Genomic DNA, 25,452 nt, shown 5'->3' with positions numbered 1-25,452 from the left:
TGTGACTCGATGACGTCTGGTCTGACAGTGCTGCACTCCTTAGAACATGGTAAATGGTAGGGCAATTAGGAGTGTGGTAGAACAGAGGGATCTGGGTGTACACATACATAATTCCTTGAAAGTTTTATCACATGTAGATAGGGTTGTTAAAAGAGCTTTTGGCACATTGAGTACAGGATGTTATGTGAAAGTTGTGTAAGACATTGGTGCGGCTAAATTTGGAGTATTTTGGGCTGTTTTGGTCACCTAACTACAGGTGCGATATCAATAAAATTGAAAGAGGGCAGAGAAGATTTACAAGGATGATGCCGGAAGTTGAGCAGCTGAGATATGGGGAAAGGTTTTACACGTGAGGACTTTATTCCCTGAAGCATTGGAGAATGAGGAGATATTTGATAGAGGTATACAAAATTATGTTGATGAAGTAAATGTAACCAGGCTTTTTCCACTGAGGTTGGGTGAGTCAAAAACTAGAGAACAAGTTGAGGGTGAAAAGGGAAATGTTTAAAGGGAATTTTAGGGGGAACATCTTCACGCAGAGAGTGGTGAGAGTGTAGAACAAGCTGGCAGCAGAGGTGGGAAATGTGGGCTCGATTTTGACATTTAGGTACAGGGAAGGCGAGGGTATGGAGGGATATGGTCTGGATTCAGGTCAATGGGACAAGGTAGAAAAATAGTTTGGCATGGACTGGATGGGCTGAAGGACCACTTTCTGTGCTGTAGTTTCCCATGGTTCCATGATATAAATCCCAAATCACTGCCTCCCCACACAATAGAGGAAGCAGTGTTACCGACCTGACTCCCAAGAACTTGGGCAGCTCCCCGGGGGCTGAAGTCTCGGTCTCCATCTTCAAGCTGTCGATGTGTGCGATGGAGATGACAGTGGCTGCCACATACCAGGGCAACCCCAAGAATGAGCAGATCCCCATGAGGATTGCCACCCAGAACAGGTCGAGGTGATAGCCTGCGCCTTTCTAGGAAAATGGAGAAAGCAAGACTCCATGTCAGAGTTCCACGAGTGACAACAGATGCTGGGATCTGAAGCTACACCCAACTGCTGGGGGAACTCGAGCAGTGCCTATGAGAGAAAATGACCCGGGCAACGTTTCGGACTAGAATCCTTCATCAGGACCGAGAGCACAGAGGGGAGGTGGACAGCAAAAAAGGACAGGGGCCAACGGTGGATTGGGGAATCATGGAGGGACATCAACTGTCCATTTTCTCCAAACCTCAACTGTTCTGTTTCTCACTGCCTCCACACCTCTCTGTCGTTCTCTGTAAAGGGTCCTGATATGAGACGTTGATTGATCACTTCTACCCATGAATGCTGCCTGGTCTGCTGAGACCCTCCAGCTTGTTATTGTTTGGCAGTTTGGCAGGAGAACCATGCAGCAGAACCTTGTGGGAGAACGGTGCAGCAGAACCTTGTGAGGGAACCGTGTGGAAGAACGGTGCAGTGGGAGAATCATACAGGAGAACTGTGTAGCAAAACCCTGTGGGAGAACTGTCAGGAGGACTGCACAGGAGAACTGTGCAGAAAAACCCTGTGGGAGAACTGTGTGGGAAAAGCATGCAGGAGAAGCATGTGGTATTCAGATGTTTTATCTCTGGCAGGGCCTCAAGATTTGTGGCAGGAATCGTTTCAGCACCTTCATGAGAAAAAAACTTCAGGACAGCTGACCTGTCCGATAATGTGGCCTGCTGTAGTTCCTTGCCACTCTGGATTTGGACTACAGTAACGAGAAACAAGCTACCCATATTGAAGTCTGCAAGAAGTAGAAGTGGCAAAAGATCTGTGTAGTCCACAAAAGTTCTGAAGGAAATCCGCAGGTCACACAACATCCATGGAAAACAATAGGCAGTCAAGGTTCGGGCTGGAAGGGTTCAGCCTTGAAACGCTGATTGCCTTTTACTTCCACTTTTGCACTGCACTAGACCCCAGCTTTTGCAGATTTTCTTGTTTACCGCCAGCTCCTGCCTACACAGTTATTCCCAGTCATGGTACCTGATGTCCTAGCTTGAGGAGGCACAGCTCGATGAGCAGAGATCATTGCATTCACCAACACAATGTTGTAAATAGACCCTACATCCTAGAGCATGGAGCTAATTTACCTCCCCCTTCTGATGAAGATGGTTTGAGCAAGGGCTCCCATAAGAACATTAGCCTCAGAACAAAGTCCACAGGCTGGGGAGGGAATAATGAGGAGATCGATTTTGAAACTCACTAATGGCTGCATTTTTTGGCAGTAAGATATATGGGGAACATGGTTAGTGTAATAGTTAATGCAATGTTATTATAGCACCAGCATCCTGGGTTCACGAGAGTGTTTGTACTTTCTCTCCGTGATCTGTGTGGGTTTTCTCCAAAATGTACGGATTTGGCAGATTAATTGGATGTAAATGGGCAGGATGGGTTTCATGGGGCGGAAGGGCCTTCTTCTGTGTTGTATCATTAAAATTTAATATGATTTTAAAGTGGCCTGTCACAGCTTTAAAGCAAGACCATACACCATCCTGTTAAGTAGAATACTTTGTTCTCATTTGTTTCCCATGAACTCTTGTTCTTCTCAAGCCATCCTTGAGATTTCTAGTGACAGGTTGGAGATTTGGCTCCACTCCTGGAGTCACATGGATCAGGAATTGACTGCCAAGACCCACCTCACAGAAATCAGTACCACCAAGAGAAATTAACTGTGGATTAAGTTCCACAGCCAGGTTGGTGGTGGATCTTTGGTGCTGCGTGACCTCATAGTCATGAGGTTTAAGCATCATGTGACCCAAGTTGGGCTTGAGGCTTGCTGGGACAGATTTCCAACTGATTGAGTATCAGTCTTGTTATCCACAATCTCAATGAAGGGTTCCAACACAAGATGTTGTCCACACTTTCTGTCCCACGGATTCTGCTCCGCCATTCATTACGATCATGGCTGATCTAATTTATGACCTAACTCCACCTACTTGCCTTCTCCCCATATCCCCTAATTCCTCTATCATGTAAAAATTTATCTAACCGAATTTTAAATATGTTTAATGAGGCAGCCTCAACCACTTCCCTGGTTAGAGAATTCCAAACATTCACTACTCTCTGGAAAAAACTATTTTTCCTTATCTCTGTCCTAAATCTACTCCCCCGAATCTTGAGACTGTGTCCTCTCGTTTTAGTTTCCCCGGCCAGCTCAAAAAACCTTCCTACATCTATCCTATCCATACCCTTCATAATCCTATATGTTTCTATAAGATCTCCTCTCATTCTTCTGAACTCGAGCGAATACAATCCTAGATGATTTAATCTTTCATCAGAAGTCAACTCCTTCATCCCAGGGATCAACCTAGTAAACCTCCTCTGGACCATCTCCAAAGCCAGTATATCCTTCCTCAAATATGGAGACCAGAACTGGACACAGTACTCCAGGTGCGGTCTCACCAGTACCTTATAAAGTTGCAACATTACCTCCCTACTCCTGAGTTCAATTCCTCTAGCGATGAAGGCTAACATTCCATTTGCCTTCTTAATAACCTGCTGCACCTGCAACCTAACTTTTTGCAATTCATGCACAAGCACTCCCAAATCCCTCTACACAACAGCATGCTGTAGTTTTTCACCCTTTAAATAATATTCAACTCTTTTATTTTTCTTGCCAAAGTGGATAACCTCACACTTAGGAACATTGTACTCCATCTGCCAGACCTTTGCCCACTCATCCAGCTTAACTGTATCCTTCTGCAGACTCTCCACATCTTCATTACAATTTGCTCTTCCACTTAATTTGGTGTCATCCGCAAACTTGGCTACACCACATTTTGTCCCCTCCTCCAAGTCATCAATGTAAATGATGAACAGTTGTGGGCCTAACACTGACCCCTGGGGCACCCCACTTACCACTCTCTGCCAACCTGAAAAACTCCCATTTATCCCGACTCTCTGCCTCCTGTCAGACAACCAATTTTCAATCCAGGCCAATATACTTCCCCGGACTCCACTTTACTGTAACTTACTGATAAGTCTCTTGTGCGGCACCTTATCAAACGCTTTCTGGAAATCCAAATATACAATATCAACCTGCTCCCCTCTATCCACCGCACCCATTATATCCTCAAAGAATCCTAACAAGTTTGTCAAACAAGATCTTCCCTTTCTAAAACCATGCTGCGTCTGCCTGATTGAACCCTTACATTCCAAAAGTTTCACTATTTCACCTTTAATGACGGCTTAAAGCATTTTTCCAACTACAGATGTCAAGCTAATTGGCCGATAATTTCCAGTCTTCTGCCTACATCCCTTCTTAAAAAGTGGCGTGACATTTGCTGTTTTCCAGTCTGCCAGGACCTGCCCAGAATCCAAGGAATTTTGGTATATGACCACCAATGCATCAACTATAACTTATGCCATTTCCTTCAGAACCTTTGGATGCATATCATCAGGACCAGGTGATTTGTCTGGCTTTAGTCCCATTACTTTCTCCATCACTACTTCCTTTGTGACAACTATTTTATCAAGGCCCTCCCCAACCTTCGCATCCTTAACTCCGCACTTGGGCATGCTGGACGTGTCTTCCACTGTGAAGACTGACACAAAATATTTGTTTAATGCCTCGGCCATTTCCTCATTTTTTGCTACCAGTTTTCCTTTCTCATCCTCCAAGGGTCCTATGTTAACTCTGGCCACCCTCTTCTGTTTTATATATTTATTGGATTTTTTGCTTTCTGTTTTTATATTTTGTGCCAATATACTTTCATAATCCTTTTTCCCATTTCTTATTACCCGCTTTGTAACCCCTTGTTGTCTCTTAAAGTTTTCCCAATCTTCCAGTTTCCCACTGCTCTTTGCAGCTTTGTACACCTGCGCCTTCAATTTTATACTCTCCTTTATTTCCTTTGTTAACCACGGTTGATTTTTCCCTCCCTTTCTGCCCTTTTTCCTGACCAGAATATATTTTTGTTGAGCATTACAAAATATTTCTTTGAAAATCTTCCACTGTTCCTCAATTAGCCTTTGCTCCCAGTCCACTCTGCCCAATTCCTCCCTCATCCTATGGTAGTCACCCCTGTTTAAGCATAATATATTAGTTTTCGATCTAACTATTTCCCCTTCCATCTGAATGAGAAATTCAATCATACTATGATCGCTATTTCCCAGATGGTCTCTGACTATTACATCATTTACTCTACCTATCTCATTGCACAACACTAGATCCAGGAGAGCATTTTCTCTTGTGGGTTCCTTAACATGCTGCTCAAGAAAGCTATCGCGGATGCATTCTATGAAGTCCTCTTCCAGACTCCCATGACCAACTTGATTTTCCCAATCTATGTGGAAGTTAAAGTCCCTCATGACGACTGCCGTATCATTATTACATGCCTCACTTATCTCTCTATTTATTTCCTGTGCCACTGAACTATTGTTATATGGTGGGCGATAGATAACACCCACCAATAATTTTTTCCCTTTATTATTCTTTATCTCTACCCAAATGGACTCAACATTAGATCTTATATCATTCCTCACTACTGCCTGGAGCTCATCTTTGATTAAGAGTGCAACTCCACCTCCCTTACCATCCTGTCTATCTCTTTGCACCACCTGATACCCTTGAAAGTTTAATTCCCATTTAGGGTCACCTTGTAGCCATGTTTCCGTGACGGCTACCAAATCATAGGCATGGGTACCGATTTGCGCCTCAAGTTCACTAACCTTATTTCTAATACTGCGGGCATTCAGATAAAGTGCCCTTATGCTCTTTGTTCTTTTAATATCTAGTGACTTCTGTAACCTTTTCTTTTGATTTTTCTGCCCATTATTTTTCTTTTTAATTTTCTTAACACTATCATTGACCCAAAAACTCACTGCACCAAGTTCCTCCATTAGTTGTGATTTGCTCAAGATTCCAGCCTCTACAAAGCTCCTACCCCCAATTACAGTACCTCCCAGGAACCATCTCCCAACACTGACTCCTTAGAGATTTGCACCATTATAGTAAGAAATCCCACTGTTGTTTGGTTACCGTCCTCAGCCAGCACCTTACTTTACTTTCGTTTGCTTTGAAAGTCTGAATTTGCAATAGTTGTGGAGTTGTGTCTTATAGATTGCTAATGTCTTAAGTTATAAAGTTGCGCTCCTCCAATTTTAAAGAGTGACATTATCAACGTTTTTTAAGGTACGCCAGGAGTTAAGTATTGATAGAGAAGGAATTCCTGGGATTTGTCCAGATCGAGGATGTCAGCCTAGAAATTTGGAATTGAAGTTGGAAATCCCTTCATGCACAGAAATTGGAAGAAAGTTAGAATTCACTTAATCTCTGTTGAATCATTGTCAATTTAATATCAAATTTGAAATTGGGGGTTAAGTTACAGTGTATGAAGAATAAGCAGAAATATAGAAATCAGCCATGATCTCACTTGTGGCAGAAGTAATCATGTTGCCTTGATTTTCTCTGACACCTGAAAGTGCAGGGAATTGGCAAATGTCCAGAAAACAGCACAAACAATGAGACTTGTTCTGACCACAGCTTCCAACAGGAGAGCTTAATGTCTACTTTCATATTCCCAACAATTCTCTCCCAATCCTCTACAAGCCCCCATCTTCTATAATCTCTGAGGTTAATGCCTCAACAACCTTTCTTTATCATTCAATTCTTCACTCAACAGTCCAGGGTTATATGGATCTACTCCCCAAGCTCTGAATTCCTTCCCCAAACCTCACCACTTCTCACTGCTCCAAGTTTCTCCCGTAAGCTCAGCTCTTAAACTGAGTGCCTGCATCCATTCTCAAGGTTCAAGGATCAAATTTATTGTCAGAATACATGCACATGGGAGGTTAGTTCAGAAGGTTCAGACACTAGGTGTCCACTAGATTGTAAACTGGATTCAAAATTGGCTGAATGGGAGAAGACAGAGAATGGTAGTGGATGATTACTTCTCAGACTGGAGACCTAAGGGATTGGTGCTAGGACCATTGTTGTTTGTTGTCTATATCAATGATCTGGATGATAATCTGGGAAATTGGATCAGCAAGTTTTCTGGTGACTCTAAGATTGGAGGCATTGTGGAGAGTGAGGAAGGTTTTCAACTGGAAGAATGGGCCAGAGAATGGCAGATGGAGTTTAATGCAGACAAGTGTGAAGTGTTGCATTTTGGAAGGACAAACCAAGGTAGGACATACACAGTAAATGGTAGGGTACTGAGGAGTGTGCAGAAACAAAGGGATCTGGGAATACAGATACATAATTCCCTGAAAATGACATCACAGGCAGACAGGGTTGTAAAGAAAGCTTTTGGCATCTTGGCCTTCATAAATCAAAGTATTGAGTACAGGAGTTGGGAGAGGTTGTAGAAGACATTGATGAGGCCAAATTTGGAGTATTGTGTGCATTTCTGGTCGCCAAATTACAGGAAGGATGTCAGTAAGATTGAAAGAGTGTAGAGAAGATTTACTAGGATGTTGCTGAGTCTTCAGGAGTTGAATTACAGGGAAAGATTAAACAGGTTAGAACTTTATCCCTTGGAACATAGAAGAATGACAGAGATTTGTTAGAGGGTTACAAAATTATGAATGGTATAAATGTGAGTAGGGTCATTCCACTTGGATTAGGAGAGGACATGACTTTAGGGTGAAAGGTGAAAGGTTTAGGGGGAACACTAGGGGGAACTTCTTCACTCAGAAAGTGGTGGGAATGTAGAACAAGCTGCCATCTGATGTGGTCAATTTGGGCTCACTCTTAAGTTTTAAGAATAAATTGGATAGATACATGGATGGGAGAAGTCTGGAGGGTTATGGAATGGGTGCAGGTCAGAGGGACTAGCAGAATTATGTTTTGGCACAGGTTAAAAGGGCTGAATGGCCTGCTTTCTGTGTTGTAGTGTTCTATGGTTCTATGTCATCACACACTACAACCCTAAGATTCTTTTTCCTGTGGGCCAGGCAGAATTTCTACTTATCAGTAAACTGTACTCAGGAAGAAAACTATGTGCATTAAAGAAAGAAATGTAAACAAAGAAAGCAAACTAACTGTGTAATACAGGAAAAAAAAATCAGTAATAAATAATGTGCAAACTAAGAGTCCTTAAATGAGTCTCTGATTGAGACTGTTGTTTAGGAGTTTGATGGAGGAGGGGTAAAATCTGTTGCCGAACATAGTGGTATGAGCCTTGTGGCACCTAATCCTCAATCCTATGGCAGCAACAAGAACAGAGAATGTTCTGGATGGTGTGGATCATTGATGATTGCTGCTGCTCTCCAATGGCAGCGTTCCATGTAGATTTTCTTGATGGTGGGGAGAGTTTGCCTGTGATGTACTGGGCTGTGTCCACCACTTTTTGCAGGACTTTCTGCTCAGATGTATGATGCCCCCACCCCAGGTTGTGATGCAGCTAGTCAGCATTGAACATTTGTAGAAGTTTGCCAAGTTTTCTGATGTCATACCCAACCTCCACAAACTCCTGAAGAAGTAGAGGCACTGATGTGCTTTCTTCATAATGACATTAGTGTGTTGGGTCCATGAAATATCCTTTGAGATAGTGACTCCTCAGAATTTTAAATTTGCTCACCCACTCCACCTCTGATCCCCCAATGATCACTGGATTGTACACCTCTGGTTTTCCCTTCCTGAAATCAACAATCAGCTCCCTGGTTTTGGTGACATTGAGTGCGAGGTTTTGGTTGGTGCACCATTCAGCCAAGTTTTCAATCTCCCTGTTGTATGCTGACTCATTGCCCCTTTTTATACAACCCACTCCTGTGGTATCGTCAGTAAATTTGTAAATGGTATTGTTGTCATACCAATTCACACAGTTATAGGTGTAAAGCGAGTAGAGCAGGGGGCTAAGTGTGCAAATTCTGTGGTGTTCCAGTACTAATGGAGATTGTGGAAGGATGTTCTTGTCAATTCACACTGATTAGGCTCTAGAGGTGTTGAAATCCAGGATTTAATTGCACACTGGGGCAATGAGGCTTGGGTCTTGGAATTTGCTGATTATTTTTGAGGGGATGATGGTGATGCATACCAAATTGTAATCTGGAGTCTACTCTGTGCCTCAGTGTCAAGGATTCCTGAAGAGGACACCTGAAAACAACCTTAGCAAAGAATTCTATGAAAGCAGCTTTTGGTTGTTAGATGTTGAGGCAGAAGTTTGACAGGCTTCTAACCCACGACCAAGCCGGAGATGGTCCTTTGGATGTGTCAAACAGTGCATTCTGACCATAACGCTACCCCTCCAAAACCTAAAATAAGCTCCTGAGACGTCACAGCTTGATGATCCGTGATCTGCTGCAACACAGAATTGGTGTCTGGGTTGCACTGAAGGAGTAGTTTTACAATAAATACTAAATAGACAGGACTGATAACACTTTCTATTTTTGTTTTTAATTCTTGCCCTCAGGGAATTGTTTGCAATCTATATTCCTGCTTTCTGCCCGATTGCAATCTTTCCAGTTGCTCTTGGACACACAGCTACATCCACGACTTCATTCTTTTCAAGAAAATGCAGAGAAGGCTTGCACTTTGGACGCACCACATTGCAGAATGGAGGAGACGTGTGTGGGAGAGGGATACGAGAAGGTGGGCCCTTATAAATGATTACCAGCACTGTTCAATGGGTTTATCAAAAAATCATAGCAGAAGAAGGCCATTTTGGGCCCTCGAGTCTGCACCACCATTCAAAATGATAAAAAGACCAAATAATTTAGGAGCAGAATAAGGCCATTCAGTCCATTGAGTCTGCTCCACTATTCAAATCATGGCTGGGTTTTTTCCTCAATCTCATTCTCCTCCCTCCTCCCCATAACCTTCAACACCCTGACTAATGAAGAACTGACCATCCTCCGCTTTACATCTACCCAATGACTTGGCCTCCACAGCCATCTGTGGCAATGAATTCCGGAGATTCACCACCCTCTTGCTGCAGAAACTTCAGCTCCTCTCTATTCTAAAGGGACGTCCTTTTATTCTGAGGCTGTGTGATCATGTGACCTCAGAGATGCTTTCCTGCTCTCCCTCCACACCCTTAAATCCCTTTTGCCCAAAGGGCCTCATCCAATTCCCTTCTAAATGTATCTAACAAATTTGCCTCAGAAGTGGCGTCACTAGGGTTGGTGTCATCCAGTGCGGTAACTCTTGGTATCACCTCCCCCCCACCCCCCTCCCCCATGGACTGAGTATACAAGCGTATCAAGCCTAGAAAAAACAGGTGTATGTCTGGGGTAGCAGCGGCGGCGCTGAGTGGGGTGGGGGTGGGGGGCTCTGACCAGAGTGCATTGGATGGTTCAAAAACTAAATTAGCATAGTTTTAGCCTTGTAGGTACATTGTTGCATGTATGCTGGGCTTACAAAAAATGTTTTGTTGTAATAACTAAATACAGGCATATTTTTATAAAAGATAAATTTCTGCTAAAGCACTGCACAAAAATTTTATGGACATTCATTTTGGTGTCACCCCCTCTGATTGTGTCACCCGGTGGGGTCCGCAACCCCCTAGTGACGCCAGTCAGCCTCAGCAACTTTCTGTGGCAAGGAGTTGATGTTCACAACTCTCTGAGTGAAGATGTTCCTCCTCATCTCAGTCCTAAATGGCTTCCCTCTTATCCTTTGACTGTGACCCCTTGTTCTGGACTTCTAGAACATTGTTTCGGATTTCTGTCCATTTCTGTCAGAATTTTATGTCTCAGTAAGATCCCCCTCTAAATCCCAGTGAATATAATCCAAGTCTATGCAGCCTTACTTCATCCGTCAGTCCTCCCATCCCTTGAACCAGTCTGGCGAACCTTCTCTGCGCTCACAGCCTGCTGTGAATCCCAATAGGTTGCTTCCTTTTCTTGCTCTTTCCAGGCATTTAAGCATGGTCTACCCAGAATTTTTTTATATTTATTCAAAGGGTGTGGGGTTCACAGGTTGCTCCACCATTTAGTTGCCCTCCCTAATGGCTCTTGAAAAGGTGGTGGGGAGCTGGCATCTTGAACTGCTGGAGCCCACAGTGCTGTTCAGGAGGTGGTGAAGGAACAACGATATATTTCCAAGTCAGGATGGCGTGTGGCTTGAAGGCAACATCTAGGTGGTGGGGTCCCCATGCTTTGCCTACCTTTGTCTTTCCAGCTGGGACAATAACAACTGCTTCTATATAAAATACTTAAAGTGGCAAAATCACCCCAAACATTTCGTAGCTGCATTTCCCAATAAAATCAAACAGATTCTAACCCACAATGCGGACCCTGACCCAACACTTGGACAAAACGGTATGGTTAAAAGATGGGTCAAGATAGGAAGGGCAAGCAGAGGTTAAGGGAGAGGAATGCAGAATGTGGACGTCTGTCCGTGGGTATGTCTGCTGTTGGTGGAGGCCCAAGCTCCTCCAACCCCTTCTAGACCACCAGTGGGATGTTTGTTTTATTGATAAAATGTTTTTTTTTGTTGTGAAATTACACCCTTGTTTAACTTCATTTTAATTTAAAGATACAGCATGGTTACAGGCCCTTCCAGCCCATGACCTTGCACCACCCAAATACACCCATGTGACCAATTAACCTATTAACCCAGTACATCTTTGGAACGTGGGAGGAAACATTCTCCCTGTGAACATGTGGGGATTCCACAGGGCTCTGGTTTCATCCCACATTGTAAAGACGTGTGGACTGGTGGTTTAATTGGTAAGTGTGAGTGAGGGGCAGAATCTGGGAGAGTTTATGGGCATGTGGGGAGAATGAGAAACGGGATCAATGTCACTGGTCCACATGTTGTTTCCATACCAAATGCTTCCATGAGCTGGAAGAGGCTTTCTGTGGGGAATGGGAGGAATACGAGTGGGAGGATTTTCTTTGGGTCCTGGGGAGAGTGTGGGTGAAGGGAGAACGCTGAGACATTGTCATGTGCCACATCCATCAGGACCACCAACAGACACCCAAGGCTGACCTTAAGTTTGTGCTCCTTCCTGTTGACGATGACAGCAGTGACTTGCTGGTCCATGAAGATCAGAATGGTGATGAGGAGGGCAGGGACACCAGCAGCCAGACACACCCACCAGGGGTTTCCTCCAAATGGTGGCACGAACCATCCTCTCTTCGGGTTTGTCGGCTGGGGAGGCACAGGATGAAGCAGTGTGAACTAAGCAATATGTCACTAGGAATGCTCCTCATGTGGGAGATTTTAGCTCTGACTAAGAGGTATTAAGGCGACAGTAATCATTGCACTCTTGCAGAAGGTCCACAGGGCTCCAACCCATTGGTGGGTAACAGCAGTAGGATGTGGGTTCAACTCCCACTCAGCACATTTCAGTAGAATATCTGTACCAATACCCGGTGTTGTACGGAGCCCCAATCTGCTGAAATATCGCACCCAACACCATTTGTAGCTGGCTTTATGACCCACTTATGAGGGAGTACGAAGCAAAGTACTCGGGCTTTTCTCTAGGGATTGACAAAGGATGAGAGGTGACTTAATAGAGGTGACTTAATAGAGGTGTATAAGATTATGAAGGGCTTAGGTGGGGTGGACAGCCAGCATCTTTTCCTGGGATGTCAATAGCAAATACCAGAGGACAAATGTTTAAGGTGAATGGAGGAAAGTTTAGGGGAGACGTCAGAGGTATGATTTTTTGCTTGGAGATTGGTGGGTGCCTGGAATGCATTGCCTGGGGTGGTGGTGGAGGCTGGTACAATAGGGCATTGAAAAGACATTTGGACAGGCACATGGATATAAGAAAAATAGAAGGTTACGGGTGTGAGTTAGGGAAAGGTTAGATTGTTGATGAGTAGGTTTACATAGGTCGGCACAACATCATGAGCTGAAGGGCCTATACTGTGCTGCAACATTCTATGTTCTATGAGCACTTTGCTGCTGTCTCGATGTGCACAACTTGGCAATGCAATGTAACCAAAGGTTGTGAGATGATTCTGAGATGGTAAGATACCGTGAAGAATACTTTCTCTTCTGCACTTCCTCCTGATGAGCTCTATACTGAACACACAACCTATTTACCAGTGTGCCCTCCAGGTGAAAAGGGAGAACAGAGGGTCTGAAAAGGAATTACTGGGGCATGAGGAACTCCTTTCCTTACTCAAGAGTGTCTGTGTTCTGCAATGTCTTGCCTGTACCAGATTCAACACGAAATTCCAAAAAGGAATGAGATAAATATTTGGAAAGAAAAGAATTGGCATGGGAGTTATGTAATTTGCTTATAATTATAACTGGGAGAGGTTAGTTAGGTAGATTGGCCTCCCAGAGCTGACTGCTCATGACATTCATTGGAAAAGAAAATGAGTTAAAGGTCAAATCAAATCCTTCAAAGCTGCTGATTCAGATTTAGACATCCAGGAGATGCTAGAACTTGGAGTGACATGCAACCTGCAGGAGGAACTCAGCAGGTCGAGCAGCACCCAGGGAGAAAAGGAACGGTCAGTGCTTTGGGTCCGAACCTGTTTCATGGATCTGAAGTTCCAACAAGAGATTCTGACCTGAAACACTGACCTCCCTTTCTCTCCCATTGATGTTGCTCGACCCACTGAGTCTTCCAGCAGAGGATGGACTGAATTGAGCTTGCTTTGTTGACTGTTGGCAGGTAATGAAACTGCAGTCTCTGGGGCACATCCTCGGTCAAACTCGCACAAGCACAGTTGTATTTGGTCAGAGGAGAGGCAAAGAGATGACTGATCCACATACCTTAAACTCCTTGGGCACAATTAGCTTCGGAGTGTCAACCCCAACCAATGCATCCAAGCCACAGAAGATCAGAATGGTCAGGATGATGGCAAAGTCACTGATCAGCTTTCGGATCTGTGGGGTGGGGGGGGGGGGGGGAAGAAAATGAACATGAGGATAGATTAGTGATCGAGGACTGTCAGTCCAATGTAATAGACACAAGGAGAGATGAGTGATCAGAGTCTGACCATCCTTTCCATGCAATGTCAGCTGCTCATAACCTCCCAGCTAAGCCAGGCATTGTTTGAGAACCTTTCAATGGGATAGGCAGTCAGAATCATTTCCTCAGGGTAAAAATATCACATACTAGACAAGGTGCATTTTAGGTGAGGACGGAAAGTTTAAAGATGTGTGGGGCATGTTTTTTATTACAGAGGGTGGTGGGTGCCTGTAACGGGCTATCAGGAGTAGTGGTAGAAGTAAACAAAATAAAGGTATTTATAGGGCTTCTAGTTAGAATATGAAAGGGATGTATCGTATGCAGGCAGCAGATCTGTAGTTTGATTTGGGCATCATGTTCAGCACAGGGATGTGGGCTGAAGGGCCTGTTCTATACTGTTCTGTTTTCAGATAGTTGCTCCAAGCTTCTAGCATTCACAATAATAATTTTGCCTTCTTATATGAGAGGGATCTCATTGAATTCTACCCCTCAGGTCCCCTTCAACTCTCTCCTTTCTCACCTAAATCTATGCTCTTGGGGCCTAAAGGACTTGAAACAGCCTTGGATCCATTTTCAGCGATCCCCAAGCTTCAACGATCGCTGGTGGGGACAAAAGTTAAGGTAACAGCTACTCACCAATCTCAAGATGGCGCTGGTTTGACCAGTTCTACGGAGGATGGAGCGCGCTCCCGAGAAGTCAGGCACGAGCCTGGAGGCTTGTTACAAAGAACACCCCCGTTGGAAGAGACGGGACCACGGAGGAAGAGGACTGTGACGGTAGACACGCAGTCTATAGCGACTGTGGGCTTGGGTAGCGTCGTTAATTATGGAGAACTCCATAATTTTATGGAAAAAATGGTCTGCGGGTGGATGGCAGCGATGACCCCCTGAGGAAGTCGGGGGGTCGTCGTTGGGTGTCCAAACTCGCAGCAAAACAACTAGAATGCTGCCTTTTGAAGAACAACTAGAAGAGGACTTACCTTATTCTACCACTATACAGGAAATGAAAAAAGAATTGGAAGAAAATGAGTTACAACTTATGGAATTGGATCCTGCATTTCAAACTGCACCTCAGCCTGTTTATATGATGTTTGAAGGTATTGCTTCTTATTTGGATGTTATTACTGATCAATTGAACCAGCTGGTTCAAATGAATACTGATATAAGTTCAGAACTAACTGTGGTTAAGGCAGAAGCTAAAGAAAATTGGCAAAACTTAAAAAAATTTGAAGCTTCCTTTTCTGAATGTAAACAACAGGTACAACCCAATACAGAAACAATAGTAAAGGTGGAAAAATCAGTTAAAGATTTAGGAGCCCGGGAAAAAGAGTTAACAAAAAAAATAGACGATTTGGAAAATCAAAGCAGAAGAAATAATGTGAAAATTGTGGGTTTGCCAGAAGGTATAGAAGGTCAAGATCCTGTCAAATTTTTTAAAAATTGGATTCCCCACATGTTGGGGGAAGAGTCTTTTCCTGACAGATTGGTATTGGAAAAAGCACATAGAGCTTTAAGAAGAACACCCCTACCTGGTCAACCTCCAAGAGCTGTGATAGTTTGAACTATTTGGATAGAGAGACAATTCTTCAACTTGCAGTTCAAAATGCAAGACAAAGGCAAGCTCCAATGATGGTTCAGAATAGTAGAGTTTTCTTCTACCCTGATTTGAGTCAAGATATCATCAGACACCGACATGAATTTAATCCAGTTAAAGACGTTTTATGGCGTAAAGGTTACAAATTTGCTTTTCGTTATCCTGCTGTGTTGAAAGTGTTTTATGGAAACTATCAGTCTCAATTCTTTGAGAGTGAGCATGAAGCAATGGTATTTGCTAATTTGTTACCAGATGTCAGAGGACAAAGAAGAAGTCCACCATTATCTCCTAAAAGAAAATCTGATGGACTTGGAAATGGGATGAATGGCAGAAGTGGAAAGAACGGGAATGGAAAGAGCTCACTTACTCTTGAAATGAGTTCACCAACTGAACTGGAATCTCAAGGCTGATTTTTTTTTGTAATGTTAATATTTTTGATTGGCCGGCTAGGGAGGAGGGGATTGCACTAACTTCTTTGTTAGTCATCAGTCACTAGTGGGCAATCCACACCCAGATTTTTTTAGGGAGTTATTACCTTTTGGTAGTTTTTTTTGTTGTTTTTCTTATTTACGAATATTATTTTTATTTGGAAGGCCTATATATTTTAATTTGAGGGTCCTATATAAAAATTTTTTTTCTCTTTGTTATTATTAATTTTGTGATTATTTTTGGTATTTAGAAATTGTATTAGATACGTCAAATTTGAAATTTAATGTTCAGGGATTAAACAACCCAATCAAGCGTAAGTGAGTTTTGGCTTACATTAAAAAGATGAAGATTGATATTGCTTTTTTACAGGAGACACATTTGAATGAAAAAGAAAGCATGAAATTGAAGAGGGACTGGGTTGGACGTGTTTTTTTTTCATTTAACTCCAAAGCTTAAGGGAGTAGCAATTTTGATACATAAAAAATTATCTTTTGAATTACAATCAATGGAAATTAATGCAGGATGTATTCTTAAATTGAATTGTAAGAGTTTTAATGAATTTTGGACTTTACTTAACATTTATGCACCAAATGTGGATGATGAAGCATTTATTTCAGTTGCATTTTTGCTTCTGGGACAAGCTAATGAAAATGTTCTGGTTGGAGGAGATTTTAACTGTGTTTTGGAACCTTTATTATATAAATCTCCAAAAAATGTTAAAAAATCTAAAATGGCAATTCAAATTCGAGCTTTGATGAAAGATTTTAATTTAGTGGACATTTGGCGACGTCTTAACCCAACAGAGAAGGATTTTTCTTTTTATTAATTTAGACATGAATCTTTTTCTAGAATTGACTTTTGTTTAGTATCGGCACATTTACAGGGGAAAATATTGCAAGCAGAATATAAAAGTCGGGTAATTTCAGATTATTCTTTGTTGCATTTTACTTATGAAAGTTCTGAAAAAGTTCATGTAGTTTATCATTGGAGATTCAATACGAAGTTAAAAAAAAACAGAATTTATTGAATTTAAAAAAAAACAAATCAATTTCTTTTTGGAAGAAAATGTCAACTCCGTTCAGCGTAAATTTATATTGTGGGATACTATGAAATCTTACTTGAGAGGTCAAATAATTAGTTATACCTCTAATGTTAAAAAGAATTATTTGACGGAGAGCCTTGAATTAGAGAAACAGATTGATGAATTAGAAAAGGAATTTCAGAGAGATGTGACAGAAAATCAGAAGACAGAGTTGTCTAGATTGAAATTGAAATACAATACGTTGCAATCTTTTCAATTTGAATGGTTAATTAATAGATCTAAACAACAATACTATGAATGGGGTGAGAAAGTGCATAAGGTACTTGCATGGCAGTTAAAGAAAGCACCAAAGACTGGTGAATTTTGTTAATGCTAACTTCTGTGCACTGTACAAGAACTGCCTGCAACCAGTGAGATTGGACTGTGATCCAAAGAACTTTTCTAATCTTAAATATACATTACACACATCTGCGCTTTGGAGGGGGGAATTAAGTGGGTTAGATAGGTTAATTAAGTAGGTTAAGTAATAAGTTAAAGTTTAATTCTGTTTTCTTGTTCAAATATAATTAAAAACTACTTTTGTTTTAAGTAACCCAGTGTTGTGGTGCATATCTATGGCTGCTGGTTTTTGGGGTCCTCTGGACTCCGTAACACCAGTTCCCGTCACTGTTGCTGCTGTCCTCTGTGGGACAGACCCTCACCTGTACAGTCAGCTATCTGATGGCAAGTAGGGTTTGAGTTACAGGCAGCTTCCGCCTTGATGCACTTAGTTGATTATGTTTACCTCTGCTCCCCTGCCACTGGTTAATCTCTCGAGTCTCTGGTTTCACCTCCCACGTGCTGACTGAACTCACCCTGATACTGCAGAGTGACAGGGGCATCGAAAACTGCACTCCAGGAACACTTTGGTCCTGGCCTACTGAATGGGACAGGGCAAAGGGTGGGGGTGGATCAGGGGGAAGGTAGAGAAACAGTGTCACTGACAGAGCCCATCTGCCCCATGCCAGTCACGGTGTCCTCTGCATGCCCTCCCACTCCTCACACCCTGGGCTACTCTCTCTCCTAACCTGGTTTATGCCACCAGCTTCACAGAGTGTGTCAAAGGCATCACAGAAATCTGTGCTTCAATAGTGCAGGCAGTCCTTTTGTCAGAGCAGTCTCAGAGTGCCGCCCCACAGCACTGGTTCAATCCCCATCTTGGCTATTAGCTGGGTGGACTTTGCATGATCTCTCTGTGTCCGGGTAGGGTTCCCAATGACATGCAGATTGGTAGGTTCACTGGTTATTTCAACTCTCCCCTCATGTGTAAGTGACTATGGGAGGAGTTGCAGGTAGGTGTTGATGGAGGTATCATAGGAACAACAGGATCACATTTCTGCATGTGTGCTCCTTGCTTTGCTTTACAATAATTTCAAAGTTCATGGGGAAGGATAAGTGAGGCACTACCTCAAGAATGTAGCCAACATCATAAACAACTCTCATCACCCTGGTCACAGCTTCCTTTCACTGCTACCTTTGGGCAAAAGGAACAAAAGCCTGAAGACCAGCATCTCTAGGTTCAAGAACAGAGTCTTTCCAATAGCTCAGGCCTTGTTACGCTAATCAGGGAACTGCTCCGACATCACAAAAGGACTGTTTGCACTATTGAAACACCATTCTTTTTCTTGTACGATTGATAACTGTAAATAACTGTTTTTTTTGGATTTATTATATCTTTTTTAAATTTAATGTATGCTATCATAGTTTATTTTTATGAAGTACCTGTCTAGATGCAGCAAGGGAGAACTTCATGGCATAAATACATTGTACAATTTGTATGACAATATCATACATTGTACAACATGGCAGCCACCAAGGCCAGCTCTCACAAGAGGTTGGCCACGTCTGCCATAGGCGTTATTTTTAAAAGCTCAATCAACCCCCCCCCCCAACATTGATCGACCCCTTGGACAGTCTCATTGACCACTTTAGAGACCCCTACTTTACAGCATTACTAGGGCAGAGGGAGGGAGGGGTGGCATGTCTCAGGATCGAACCCAGAGTGTTTCCTCCCCACACCCCCGGCTTGGCTCTCCTGCAGAGTCCAGAGTTCAATACGATCAGCCATGATCATATTGAATGGCGGAGCAGGCTCGATGGGCCATTTTTGGCCTACTCCTGTTCCTATTTCCTATGTTCCTATGTTCCTAATAACTGTTTCAATTCCATGTCCAAAAGGGTTCTGAAGCTTCTTCCCATTCTCAGCCACATTAACCCTGCAGTCTGTTCCCTCATTTCATTCAGGAAATTCACAAAGCAAAGCTTGGCAGAACAATTAACAAAAGACACATCCCCCCAGCCACAAACTCACTCTTTCTCCCCTCCCCTCAGGAAGAAGGACATGAACGTGAGATCACACACTCCAGATTTAAGGACTGTTTCTTTCCAGCTGTTAACAGACTCATGAATGAACCTCATACCAGCAGCCTTTGTTCTGTACTAACGGATCTCTTGTAACCCCTGCATGGGTCCACACCTTCTCCCACCCTCACTCAACAAGAACTCTGCATCCCACACCGAACTCTATACCCACCACCTTCCAGGGCTCCCTCTCCAGCTATGCCTGTGGGAAAATACTTCCAGCTCCCTCCAGGATCGCGCCACTCCCACTTGCATTGACATGTTCCATCCTACCACCCTTGGAGATCTCTGCATTCCTCCCATTCTGACTCCAGTTTTCATTGCTCCACCTGACTTGTCATTCATTCCGCAGGAGTACTCCTGTCAAGCATGTGACAGGCTAAAACCTGAGTGAATGTTCTACACTGATAGTTTAAGACGTAATAGCCACTGGTAGAAGCAGGTCAAATATTCATCCCGATTACTTACTCTGGTTGGGAAGTATGGGCTGGTTTTAAAGTTCTTCAACATCATTGAACAGCTGTAGGTCCCGAGGAAAAGGATGAAAGACATCAGTGTGACATCTGGGACATAGTGACAACTTGCACCGACCATGTGACCTTTGTATTTCATGCATTCCTTCTTGGACAACAGCGACCAATCAATGCTTGTGTTCTCGGCACAGAATAAAGAAAAAAAAAATCACTTTCTTGGAAGACTGCACCGTTATTGAAATCTTTAACACATTTTCCATATTTGTACTTTATACTCAGAGCTTTGAACTGAGGTTTGAGGTCGTCTCACATTTCCGTACTAACTGAATGAGTTCTCCATCCTTCTACAGATGTTTTAATCGCCACATAAACCCCGCTCCTTATCCAGTCATAACCCATTCAGATGATTTCCCCAAGGGGCTTCTCATGGATCTACCTTTGCCTGTCAATTCTGCTAGTGGATTAATTTTTACATATCCTCAGTACAAAGTAAACAAAAATTACTTTTATATCCACCCAGCATTCAGACTATACTGGTTCTAATCTCAGAGGTCATAGGAAGAGGGCAGGAGAATGGGACCAAGAGGAAAAATACATCAGCCATGAATCAAATGGCAGAGTAGACACAATGGACTGAATGGCCTGCTTCTGCTCCTATGTCTTATAATCTTATCACAACAAAATATATTACATCTGTGCTCCCCCTCATCTACCCCGATGTTAATTCTGCAACAACACTGTCCCCCAAGGAAATGAATGTTGAGTGCTCTTAATTATACTTGTACTAATGAAATATTTTTCCATTACACCTCAAATAAAAATGCCATTATGCTATTATCCATGATAAGCTTATTATTCCAGTTTGCTCAGCCTCCATTATGCACTCACATTAGCTGCCAGTCAGACTGTCTTTATCTTCATGGCAGATGAATTGTGAATGGGTATAATGGTGCTCACCTTCTCTGAGTTCCTTCAAAACATTTCAATGAAATCTATTCATTCCCAGCACATTCACCATGATGTCAAATATGCAGCACAAATAAAAGCCACCTGACCCCTCTGCACTGTCCAGCCATCTCCCTCTCCTTCTGTTCCCCTCCGGCTTGGGTGTTAATCCATTTTCTTGCAACTCATGCACATTATAAGGCTAGGATTTTTATCAGATCATTCACCTTTATTGATTTCATGTTTAGGATCTGAAGAGAGTATAGGTACACAATCCTTTATCCGGGTACCTTGGGGGACAGTGTGTTCCGAATTTCGGATTTTTCCGGATTTCGGAAAGCCCACCTGAATTGTGCTGCCGTATCCACCCTCACCCACTTCTGTCGCCTGGCCGCCTCCCCAACCACCAGTCCCTTGGCCGCCTCCCCCAAATGTCGGACCCTCGGCCGCCTCCCCTATCCGCCAGTCCCTCAGCCATCTCCCCCAACCACGGTCCCTCGGTCGCCCAGTAGTCTCCCCCAACTGCTGGTCCCTCAGCCGTCTTCCCAACTGTGGTCCATTGGCTGTCCGGTCACCTCCCCCAACCGCCAGTCCCTCAGCCACCTCCCCCAACTGTCTGTCCCTCGGCCGCCTCCCCAACCACCGGTTCCTTGGCCACCTCCCCCAACTGCCGGACCCTCGGCCGCCTCCCCCATCCGCCGGTCCCTCAGCCATCTCCCCAACCACAGTCCCTCGGCCGCCCGGTAGTCTCCCCCAACTGCTGGTTCCTCAGCTGCCCGGCCACTCCCCCAACCAATGGTCCCTCAGCCGTCTTCCTAACTGCGGTCCATCAGCTGTCTGGTCACCTCCCCCAACCGCCAGTCTCTCAGCCACCTCCCCCAACCGTCTGTCCCTCGGCCGTCTCCCCCAACTGCAGTCCCTCAGCTGCCCGGCTGGCACCTCCAACTGGCAGTCCTTCAGCTGCCTCCCCCAACTGCCAGTCCCTCGAATGCTTCCCCCAAACTGTTGGTCCCCACGCCGTATTTTGGAGTTTTCCGGATTTTAGATGTCTGGATAAAGGATCATGTACCTGTATTTCAGTTTATAGATAGATTTTAATTCTTCATTGTGAGGAATGTTGATTTTTGTAATTACATGTGAAATCAAATTCAGGAATATTTGGATATCAACATTGATTCAGTGGATAATAAATTTGTTTTATGGGATGCTTTAAAAGCTTATTTTTGAGGTCAAATAATGTTTTTCTAGTAAAATTAAGAAAGATTATCCTAAAGCAGTAAATAAATTGGAGAAAGAAATAGAGAATTTAGAGAAAGATCTACAGAAAAATCTGTCTGAAAGAAAAAGATAGATTTGATAAATAAAAATATATTATGATTCAATACAAACTTATAGACAGAGAAGATAATTCAGAGAACTAAACAGAAATATTATGAGTTGGGGGAGGGAGCTCATAAGGTGTTAGGTTAGCAATTGAAAGTAGAACAGGCTTCTAGAACTATTAATGCCATTAAAAGAAATTCAAAAATTAATTATAAACCTCAAGATATAAATGATTCTTTTAGAGATTTTTACGCTAATTTATATACATCTCAATTTAATAATGAGAAAATAAAAATTGAATTTTTAAAAAATATCAAATTCAACTTCCTTCTTTAAATTGTCAAGATTGAAAAGACCTGGATTCCCAATTTACAGTTAAAGAGGCTGTTAGTGCATTTAATTTTATGCAGAATGGTAAGTCACCAGGTGAAGATGGTTTTCCATTCGACTTCTATAAGAAATTTAAAGATATGTTAATGCCGCCATTAATAGAGGTATTGAAACAATCAAAGTAGGGTGCCTCAAAGGACAGAGCTGTCATCTCAACTTCATTGCAATCGAACTTCTACCTGTGGCTTAATATTGCTTCCCAATCCTAAAGCAAGAAGCTATCAGCAGGTTCTAGCTCTATTTATGTCCAAATCCATCCACTGTACAAATCCCACACAGATCCGACACCTTCACGAGGACCATCTCTGGAGTCACAAACTCCAGAATAACAAGAAGACACTTACTATGTAAATAGTGTCATTATACTGCATGGGAACAATGGAGGTCACAGAATCATTCCAAAGGAGGCTTGAATTTACACCTGCAGAGTAGTACAAGAGAAATAGTCAGTTACTTTTAAAAGCATTGAAAGAATGACCTCTCCCAGATTTTTCTGAGATGCTTTACATACCTCACACACAACAAGAATCATCAATCACTGTACACTTAATCCACGCCGAAGGCTCCCAGGTACATCTTGCAAAGTCTTCATAGGCAGGCTCATACCTTCCATCACTATACATTGTGTATTATTTAGTCATTGAAAATAAAGTTGCGGCTGGAGCCATTGCTTCTCCCCAAATCCAAGCCATTCCACCTTGCCGAGGGACAGTAACAAGGTTCCACAAAACTACCTCCTTTGGACAAGATGTTAAATTGTTCCCTCCTTTGGATGTGAAAAGAGAGGGCTTTCTTTGGTTGTGAGATCTTGCTGTGTTACTGGAGGGATACTCAACCTTCAGACTCACCCAAATTTCAACTCTTTAATAGAGGGAGAAGACATGATCAATGGTTACTGGTGTAGACAGGTGAGTGGGAACTGCTAACTCAAGACTACAAAAGGAGACTATTCAGCCCATTGTAACCTTGTTTTCCTCATAATCCTGAAAATTCAAAGACTCTCCAATTCCACGTAGAGAACTGCTTTTGGATTCAAATCCTGACTGATCTCTGCCTAACATGGTCTACCTGCTACATCTTGGGTTTGTTTATCACAAATTGGAAAACATGCTTATCCAATGTTACAAAGTGTAGGACAGGGGTTCCCAACCTGGAGTACATGTACCCCCAGTGGTACATTTGCACTTTTTAGGGGGGTACATTGGGTCTGAGAGAATAACCACTACTATACAATACATGGTGTTGTAATCTGCAGTCAGATTGCACAATGTTGAGTTTTTTTAATCCTTAATTTTTAGGGGTACACGGGAACCAATAAAAATGCCCAAGGGGTACAGAGGAACAAAAAGGTTGGGAACCCCTGGTGTAGGGCATAGAGAAAAGAACAAGTAAACAGGACACGGCATCATATTGAACCTCTCACTGGTAAAAGATGATGCCGTGCACTATTTTTCTGAGCTTTTCTCTATTCCCTGCAATTTATAAGACTGCATTCAGTGAATCTCTTTGATTCACTGTAACACCATACCCTGCATTTTGTTTTGTTATTGCACTAACTACTGTATTTAAGAGTGGGTTGACTTGCCTGGCACATGGCAGTAAATAATTCAATCCTCTGTTTCACCACAAAAAAATTCTCTTTATTTACATCTTCCAATCCCTTCCTAATTTTGTCCATTTTGATTAGATTAATCTCCTGATTAAAAAGCCTGATCGTTTCTATTGTAGAATATTAATAAAAATATTTTAAAAAGAAAAGCCATATCAATTTAACTTGTACTTAAAACTTTGGAGTTAATATCATTCTGAGATAGATGTACATTAGTCTGAACAGATATATGTTCTGAAAGTGCACAAATATTGTTTTTTTAAATTTTAATTTATAGTCCCATCATGGTAACAGGCCCTTCAGGCCCATGAGCCTGTGCCGCTCAAATGCACACCAATGAGCCTTCTAACCCTGTACATTTTTGGAATGTGGGAGGAAACTGGAGCACCCAGAGGAAAATGACATGGTCACAGAGTAAAGGTACAAACTCCTTAGAGACAGTGGAGGATTTGTATCTGGGTCACTGGCACTGTAGTAGCTTTGTGCTAACCGCTATGCTAACCATCCTGCCACATACATGTACTATGTAACACATGCAGTGTAACATGTAATGTGCAACACGTGTATCACGTACTGCGTAAAGTGCTGTGCAACACGTGTGTGTTGATCAAAAGGTATTTTCTGGGCACCGTGACCATTACTAATGCACAGTTTAGGCATAATCAATCCTGCTCTAGGGGCTCTACCAAAAGCAGGGGCAGATGAGCTGGCCCGCTGGGTTTTCGGGACCAAGAGTACTACCTTTATATTCCAAAATGATAAGATGGAAGGACAGTTGGAGAGTCATATGGGTTTTATCCTCAGATATGGCCAAATAGACTCTTGTAGTGCTATGAATTTGGGGATCAGCTTAGCTACAGGATAACGAAAGAAGGAACAGTCCTTGTGTTCTGACTGGCAAGGTCTGTGCTGGAGTGATAGAAGTGGGCTTAGTGCTGGGATCAGGACATATGGTGCAGAAAACTAGCACTGACCTCACCTGTCACCAGGATTACTGTCCTTTGGTCACCACCACAAGATTACAATTGGACTTTGCTCACTCAGCTCGTTATTCTGCTCTCAGATTGAAAGAGCCTCAATATCAATTTGCTGATGTTCTGGAGATTTGTCAGCTTTAATGAGGTTAGATTGCACAGTTGTAATTCCCTTTTTATTAAAAAGAGGAATTATTAATAGGTACTTCAGATCATTACCACCTGGACATTTCTGTATTTATATAGCAAATTTAATGCAACAAAATTGCCACTGAGTGCTTCAGGTTACTCTCAAACAACCACCAAGGAGTTTTTGGGTTAGTTTTACATCCAAGCTGCTCTCTGCATGGGATATCTGGAAAATGGGAAAGATGCAAAAGAAATAAAAATCTGTTAACCATTTAAGTATGTCCAGTAATCAGGCAAATGGT

General features: G+C 42.7%; 1 protein-coding gene across 8 annotated transcripts in view; it reads right to left on the bottom strand.

Annotated features, from left to right (window-relative positions):
- Positions 1-25,452, bottom strand: part of LOC138757761 (electrogenic sodium bicarbonate cotransporter 1-like) — a 148,290-nt gene that overhangs the window by 14,840 nt on the left and 107,998 nt on the right. For all 8 annotated transcript variants that reach the window (XM_069925588.1, XM_069925585.1, XM_069925589.1 and 5 more), the window contains 5 exons: positions 22,783-22,859; positions 19,776-19,961; positions 13,644-13,757; positions 11,898-12,059; positions 796-974 (listed from right to left, as the gene is read on the bottom strand). In XM_069925588.1, the coding sequence (XP_069781689.1) occupies positions 796-974; positions 11,898-12,059; positions 13,644-13,757; positions 19,776-19,961; positions 22,783-22,859 (718 nt within the window). The remainder of the gene's footprint in view (positions 1-795; positions 975-11,897; positions 12,060-13,643; positions 13,758-19,775; positions 19,962-22,782; positions 22,860-25,452) is intronic.

This window comes from Narcine bancroftii, chromosome 3 (assembly GCF_036971445.1).
Source record: "Narcine bancroftii isolate sNarBan1 chromosome 3, sNarBan1.hap1, whole genome shotgun sequence".
NCBI classification, from domain to species: Eukaryota; Metazoa; Chordata; class Chondrichthyes; order Torpediniformes; family Narcinidae; genus Narcine; species Narcine bancroftii.
Note: the sequence above shows the minus strand (reverse complement) of the source record. Positions and strands in the feature narration are given on the sequence as shown.